Raw genomic sequence first — 7,499 nt, 5'->3', positions numbered from 1 at the left:
GAAAACCACTCATTGGAAATATAGGAGTGTGTTCCCTTTTAAGTTTCAGATTTAACTTTTATTAAGAGCAATTCGTTATTTGGGATCACACCTGCGAGCTCTGTCTGATATTTGTCCGATTCACGTGGAGCCTGAGATTTGCCTGATCCACTTAGAGGGGGCACTTTGTTTAAGTCCCGAAATTAGTTGAGGTGCATATAAATTGATCTGAACACCTAGTCACTAAAAAAAAAAAAAAGTGAAAACATTCTTAAATTTAAAGGGGGACACACTATAATTTATTTTTATTTTTATTTTTTTCATTCCCATTTAGTGTGGTTGGTTTCAGTTTTGTAAATTTAATTTTCTGAAAATTGAGTTTTTTATTTTTCGTATTTCATATTTCGTATTTTTATGTTTTTAGTGAATATTTTTAAAATTTCAAGTAATTTTTTTACTTTGTTAGATGCACCTTACTTACATGTATTTAAATAGTATACACAAAAATATGAAAATGTATTGAAATATTTTTTTTTATTTATATTTTTAGTATTTAGTGAATTTTTTAAATATTTTTTTCACAAATATTATACTTTTTAAGCGTATTTATGTTAAATGTGTTTACAAATTAAAAAAAAATTACTTAAAATATTAAAAAATTTAGCAAAAAAAAATATGAAAAGCAAAAAAGTAAAATATAAATTTTTTTGAAAAGTAAATTCTAAAAATTGAAATCAAAATGATTAATTTATTTTCTATTATTTTTGCCCTAAGTAAACTAAACTCATATTTTAATCACAATCATCCACCACATTATTTTTTGAAACAATAATGCTTGAGACCACTAAAAGTGGTGCTCTAAAAGCCACTAGTGATGTGGCAGTGGACGGGACCCACTGCTTGTGTCTTGTGTTTTTTTTTTTTTTTGGTTAAAGTGCTTGCCAACTCATTAGTGGTGCTTTAGAGCACCACTTTTAGTGGGATGTATCATTACCCTTTTTGAAATTATTTAGACGCGCAGAATTGTAGGGGAAGTTTATTACACCGACGTGGTTTTGGAGATGTGCTGCACCTCAAATCTAATTGTGCTCAGTTATTCAAACACGAAACAATAAATTAATAACTAAAATTACATTTTATATTAGAGGTGGACGTTCTTTTACGTTGAGATTTATTTATTTTTATTTTGTTATATTATTTTAAATTGGTGTCTAGCACGTGTCCTACTAACATATTATGAAAAGAAAAAAGTCCATCCAAAATCAAATACATTAAAAATATAATTTCACGTAATAAATTTAATAAAATGAAACTCTATTTAATTAAATTATTATAAATAAATAAATTGGTAATTTAAGAGCCAACCAAGTCCAAAGCCCCAAATAAACTCAACCCCAATTTGAAATAATCTTTATTTCATGGAAATCGTGTGGCCCAAAGGCGTGGAAATGAGCCAGGTGTGAGAACCATATCATAAAGTATATGTCACTTCTTCGCCTTCTTGTGTATATGTCACTTCTTCGCCTTCTTGTTAATTTTCCATGCATTTTCCCATAAATATTCCGGGAAAATCATCGAGAGAAAATTCATCAGTCTAAGTCGTAAAATCCCATTTCAGCTTGCTTCCTGAATTGATCGACATTACTTGAATAATGGCTCTCCAGGTTAGCAGTGCATTGTTGGCTGCTACTTTCAGTCCCAGGAAAGTTCAGAGAATCAGAGCCGCTGTTTCAACAGAAACGGAAGAAGGGAAGGCGAAACTGGGGGGTTCTGAGTTGAAAGTGTCGAGGCTTGGGATTGGAGCTTGGTCTTGGGGTGACACCAGTTACTGGAACAATTTTGAGTGGGATGGTAAGTTTCTGAACCAATAATTAAAATAAAAACAACAAACAAACACTAATTTTTCATTTTTATTAAAGCATTTATATTGTTATTTGTAGCATTTGCTTTAATTTTGGGCATTTTGAGAATATGATGTTCATACCAAGGTTTAGTTTCCAATGGTCTTTCTTTGTATTTAACATTTTGAGAGATACAAAGTTAGTAGATTCAACATTGGCAATTTGGCATTGATGGATTTTATTTTGTTTTTTGTTTTTCTGTCTCTTTTTTGGTGCAATTGTGATTCTCAATGAACTTTTCTGTTATATTATTAACCACTAATTTGTTGATTTTGAAGTATCTGCGAAATTATAGGTGATTTTCAAGTATCTGCGAAATTATAGGTGTAACACCCCCCCCCCCCCCCCAACTCTTTTTTTTCTTATTTTTTTTATTTTTATGGGTACACCACCAAAAGGTACTAATAGTTGGACTTTAATTCCCATCGAGTGAAAATAAAAATAAGTCTTATTAAAATCGTCGCTAAAAATAATTTTTTGTGACAATTTTTTGCACACATCGCTAAAAATTAATAATTAGTAATTTTTTTTGTCATTGTTTTATAAATTGTTGCTAAAACTTATAATTAGTAATTTTTTTTGTGATGAATTTTTCAAACTATAGTTGGAAGTTGAAAATTAGTGATTTGTTTGTGACAATTTTTTTAAACTATTGTTAAAACTTATAATTAGTGACATTTTTTGTGAAATTTTTTTCAAACTGTCGTTGAAAATTAACAATTAGTGATTTTTTTAATAATGTTTGATGAAAAATGTCATTAATTCTCATAGGATCTATTAGACAATAAATTCACCTATTAGGACCAAGTCCCCTTTCTTTTCCCCTCACTTTTGGTTGTGATCTCTGGTTTGAAATGTTTTCTGTTGGTTTGAATCTCCAACCCTTCACGTTTTTGCTCATCAAATTTATTCAATAATTTAGACAAAAAGCTTGATTTGATATAGCTCACTTCAATGGTGACAATCAAAATTTTCATCAAATATTTTAAAAATACCTAAGCTATCCCAAAAACCTCCTTCAATTCAGGTGAAAAAACCCCATCTCCAATCCTTCATCTTTTAACGATTTCATCAAACTTAAAGTGAAAAATTGGTTGTTGGAGATTTGGTGAAAGATTTGATTCATAATTGTTTTGGTGAATTATTTGGTGAAAAACTTGTTTTGACACAAGTTTTATGAAAGGATTGGATCTCATTTTCTCCACTTTTTTCGTCAAAATTAAATTTGATGAAGGATTTGGTGACAGATTGGAGATGCTCTTATGTTGTTAAGTTAAACAACAGCAATGTCTCAGTTTATTTTCAGTTTAGTGTAGATAATTGTGCTTTATTTACTTTTTCCCTCTTTGTGATGAGGGTAGATAGGAGGATGAAGGCAGCTAAGGCTGCTTTTGATACCAGTGTAGATTGTGGTATTACCTTCTTCGATACTGCCGAGGTTTATGGCTCAAGGGTGAGAAATGAATTTGATTTGCACTGTTTCCTTTCTGCATTTTGCAATGAAAACGTTAATGACTCAATCAGAGCCACATTTTTTATTGATTCAGATGTCGTTTGGTGCAATAAATTCTGAAACACTACTAGGAAGGTAATTCTAAGAAGTTCCTCATGCTTTGCATTTCATTGTACCACTACCACATACTTCCTAAAGATGGACATTTTTGTTTTCTTTTAACGCTTGTAATTCTTATAATCATAAATGACCTCTTTTGATAGATTTATTAAGGAAAGAAAAGAAAGGAATCCTGAAGTGGAGGTTGCTGTTGCAACCAAATTTGCAGCATTGCCATGGAGGCTGGGCCGTCAGAGTGTCCTTACTGCCCTTAAGGACTCACTATGTCGTCTTGGGCTTTCTTCAGTGGACCTCTATCAACTCCATTGGTGTGTGCTTTATTAGCCTTTCAACTGCATTTGTTCTGTGAATTTTTGTTATCATAACAATTATTAATTAATGTGTTGTGGTGAAATTCTAGGCCAGGAGTATGGGGAAATGAAGGTCGTTCATTCATATCTGTCGTTTCGTTCAGCAATGGGTTGATGTAGTAACTCAAATTGGATATATATCAACCATGCTAAGGTTCAAAAGAGGCTTAATTTATTGGAAAATCATCTTGCAGGATATATTGATGGTCTTGGAGATGCAGTGGAGCAGGGTCTCGTGAAGGCTATTGGGGTTTCCAACTACAATGGTACATTGTAACGTTGTCATTTTCAGTTGCTCTTGGTTATCTAGGTTACACTTACTGAAATATGCCATGGTACCCTAATAATCAATTAGGGATTGCCTTATACATATTGAAAGCCCTTTATGTCGTTTTTGGAGCCTCTAGAGGCCTCTGAATCCTTTCTTCTTCAGCTTCATCGTTATCTTCTTTTTATTTAATTTTTTTACTATTTAAGGGGTGATACTCAAATTTATTTGCAAAAGGCATTTTTGTGAATCTGGCAATTATGCCAGATTTTTCATCCCGCAGCATATATTGTTTTGATAAATAGACATGTTTCCTTATTTCAGAAAACCGTCTTCGTGATGCATATGAAAAGCTTAAAAAACGAGGCATCCCACTGGCTTCAAACCAAGTCAATTACAGTCTAATCTACAGGCTTCCAGAAGAGAATGGTGTGAAGGCAACCTGTGATGAACTTGGGATCACTTTGATTGCATATTCACCTATTGCTCAAGGTGAAACAATAATCATTTTGTATTCTTTCCTAGTATATGTAGCTATGCCTGCATAGTATATCTAATGTTATCAGTCAATATGCCAACAAAATAAATTCCATTCAGCATTTGTGGATATGCTTGGGCATATTAATGTTTTTTCTGGATACTATAGTCAAGCGGTGAGCTTGAACCAAATAATGAGATGATTCAGAAAATAAAATGCACACATTGGAAATTAATGGTGACATTGTTCAGAAAAGTCTTTCGTATACCAAAGAGGAGATCATACTATTTGTTGTGACCATAGGGAAAATGCAAAAGTGAAGATTACCTGAGGTGCTCACTTTAAATATAGTGCAGATGAGATGAGAAACATGAGATGTACAACTGTAACTGTTACAAAGACTATAAAGCATAACCAGCAACGTTGTTCTGGATTCTGAAACAGTGAGTCTTGAAAATAAAACTTGGTTTCCCTGCTTTTCAGTGTCTAAGCTATTGAGTCCTTGGAGCAAAACCTTGTTTGCCTACTTCTTGCAGTGTGACATCTCTGTTCTTCATCCTTGCGGGATCCCTATGAAATCTTTACACACTATACCTGTGAAACAACTTTCATAAAAACTTTGAATTCTTTCTTCTTTGACTGATGGCATATTGTGGAACTCAAAACCTAAAACCCTTGTCAGACTAGAAATGAAAATCAAAAACCTTTTTTTTTTTCTCTTTTTGGGGAGAAAATTGATGAGGAGGTCTAGCCTAGTCTTTAGTGACTATTTGTTATTGTTGTTGTAACTGTATTACTTCGTGTTTCATATTTATAAACAGCTCATGACACTCCATCGCTACAATTTCAGGCTGTAATTTGAGTCAAAACAGAAGTGCATCCTGAAAATCTCTGTGAGGGCAACTAACATCAGTTTCCTTGCAAAAATCCCTGCAATACCTAACACCCTAGAATCAGATTAGGAAAGTAAGTTTTGATGCCGACTCACTCTAAGAACTCATAAACTTTCCCAAGATTTGTGCTTATACAGTTGCATGTTTTTGGCTCAACTATGTTTATATTTTGTCCACAAGTAAGAAATACACAACTATCCTTTCTTCAATGCAAGGGTTGGAACACCCATTGTAATGATCACTCTTTGAGGTTCAGATATGCAATACATAGAGAGAAACATCCCGCTAATGGTGAAGAGAGAAGTTTGCAGTTTGAAACATCTGATCTTCTAGTGAAACCAAGCAGAAACTTTTTACAAACATATAAGAAGTGAAGTCATATAATTGAGAATTAATAGTGCAGAAAGAAAATGAATACTTGATAGAAGCTTATATCTTGATGTTAAATGGAAATAAAAAAAATACTTATTATGGACATTTATATTCCTTATTTTTTGGAAACATTAGAGCAAAATGTGCCTAACATGTGTCTTTCAACTTATGCAGGTGCTTTGACAGGAAAGTATACACCAGAAAATCCTCCCACTGGTCCTCGAGGGAGGATTTACACCCCTGAGTTCCTGACAAGGGTATGGTCCTGGGAATATATAACAATCAATTAAACTTCAATATTTCCAACTCATTCACTCGAGTATATTTTGTGTTGCGCAGCTCCAACCTTTGATAAACAGAATCAAGGAGATAGGACAGAACTATGGGAAAACTCCCACACAGGTTCTCTCTGTTCTTTACCGGTTTGTGTTATTTACTGATTCTTCTTGGAAAATATGAAAGGCTGTTCCAGTTATTGCCTTATTCGATATGGACGCTTCCAATAAGTTTATTTCTGTAGAGATTAACTTTTTCTGATATGAATGGAAACAGTTATAAACCTAGTCACCTTCTTCTTTTTCGAAGAGTCCTCTTTTCCATCTCCTTGGACATCATTTTCGGATAGAAATGGACAATGGTCATAAACCTAGGTCAAGTAATTTCCCTAATACATTACTACGAATAGTTCTATCAGATCTATAGTTTGCAAGTTGGCACTGGTTCTTCTGTTAGTTCCTCTTCCTATGTTACGTGCACAAAATTCTCTCCAAAAATACTTCATATTATAATTAAGGTCATTGTACAACTATAAAACTCAAGCATTTTAATTTTGCAATCAACCTTCATGTAATAACTCACTATAATGTTAAAAAACTAAAAAAATTTTGTTTATTGAGAGCCATTGGATTCTTTATGCGAAGATGTTGTAATAAATTGATTCTACTCTACAGGTCGTCCTTAATTGGTTAATATCTCAAGAGAATGTTATTCCAATTCCGGGGGCCAAAAATGGTGAACAGGCTGCAGAGTTTGCTGGTGCTCTGGCATGGAGACTCACCGATGAAGAGATTGAAGAGCTGCGTTCTTTGGCATCAGAAACAAAACCTGTTATTGGTTTTCCTGTAGAAAAATTGTAAAATTCACACTAAGCATGTGTACACAAATGCATTTTCGATATCAATAACCTATACCCTTGAGCGCTTAAATTTCCACATATGCCCACAATACTCGCTTGTTTGTAGTTCTAATGATTTGTAAAAGCATAGGTTCTGTTTGTTTGCTAAATTGTGAAATTATTCTTAATAGCAATGAAAAATTGTAAGCTTTCATACTCTTCTACTATTTGATATTATGCATATTCGATTAAAAACTCAAAACACATGCACAAGAAACCATTTACTGATTAAGATGATAGAGATTGTGAGGATGATCATATTTTTGGCTTAGTAAAAAGCTTATTTTTAACTTTAGAGCTTCTTTGAAATGGATGCGAAAGTGTTCTTTGAAAGTTTGTGTGTAAATCAGGAAATATGTCCATGTTTGCTTTAAACATGTCTACCTTCTTTGAAAGTTATTCTGAAAAATATTGCTGAATAATTTTTCCATGATTAAAAGCTACAGAATGATTGTGATCACATTTTTATAATTAAAAATCATCTTGATATATAATTTTTAAGGATTGGCAG

The 7,499-nt window shown here is 32.9% G+C and overlaps 1 protein-coding gene across 2 annotated transcripts; it reads left to right on the top strand.

Annotated features, from left to right (window-relative positions):
* The first annotated feature begins 1,392 nt into the window (after positions 1-1,392).
* Positions 1,393-7,152, top strand: LOC114301575 (NAD(P)-linked oxidoreductase superfamily protein). Of its 2 annotated transcripts, XR_014338366.1 has the most exons (11): positions 1,432-1,830; positions 3,242-3,333; positions 3,428-3,468; positions 3,597-3,761; positions 3,854-3,876; positions 3,998-4,069; positions 4,396-4,563; positions 5,989-6,071; positions 6,154-6,216; positions 6,367-6,464; positions 6,765-7,098. XR_014338366.1 is itself a non-coding variant. In XM_028246520.2 (10 exons), exons 1-10 carry the CDS (start codon positions 1,632-1,634, stop codon positions 6,948-6,950), a joined length of 1,092 nt encoding a protein of 363 aa, XP_028102321.1. In that variant the 5' UTR covers positions 1,393-1,631; the 3' UTR covers positions 6,951-7,152. The 2 variants fall into 2 exon arrangements, 1 of the variants encoding a protein (XP_028102321.1); XM_028246520.2 differs by lacking the exon at positions 6,367-6,464 and having other exon boundaries at positions 1,393-1,830; positions 6,765-7,152.
* The last annotated feature ends 347 nt before the right edge of the window (positions 7,153-7,499 follow it).

Source organism: Camellia sinensis, chromosome 8, assembly GCF_055761805.1.
Source record: "Camellia sinensis isolate YWXY chromosome 8, ASM5576180v1, whole genome shotgun sequence".
Lineage (NCBI taxonomy): Eukaryota > Viridiplantae > Streptophyta > Magnoliopsida > Ericales > Theaceae > Camellia > Camellia sinensis.
This window is presented reverse-complemented; position numbering and strand designations above follow the sequence as displayed.

What these genes read in the sequence shown, in the direction of transcription:
- LOC114301575 (XM_028246520.2), top strand. Translation starts at nt 1,632, where the DNA reads ATGGCTCTCCAGGTTAGCAGTGCATTGTTGGCTGCTACTTTCAGTCCC. An exon ending in TGGGGTTTCCAACTACAATG is followed by an intron (nt 4,070 to 4,395) that starts GTACATTGTAAC and finishes TCCTTATTTCAG; the next exon opens with AAAACCGTCTTCGTGATGCA. An exon ending in ATGGGAAAACTCCCACACAG is followed by an intron (nt 6,217 to 6,764) that starts GTTCTCTCTGTT and finishes TCTACTCTACAG; the next exon opens with GTCGTCCTTAATTGGTTAAT.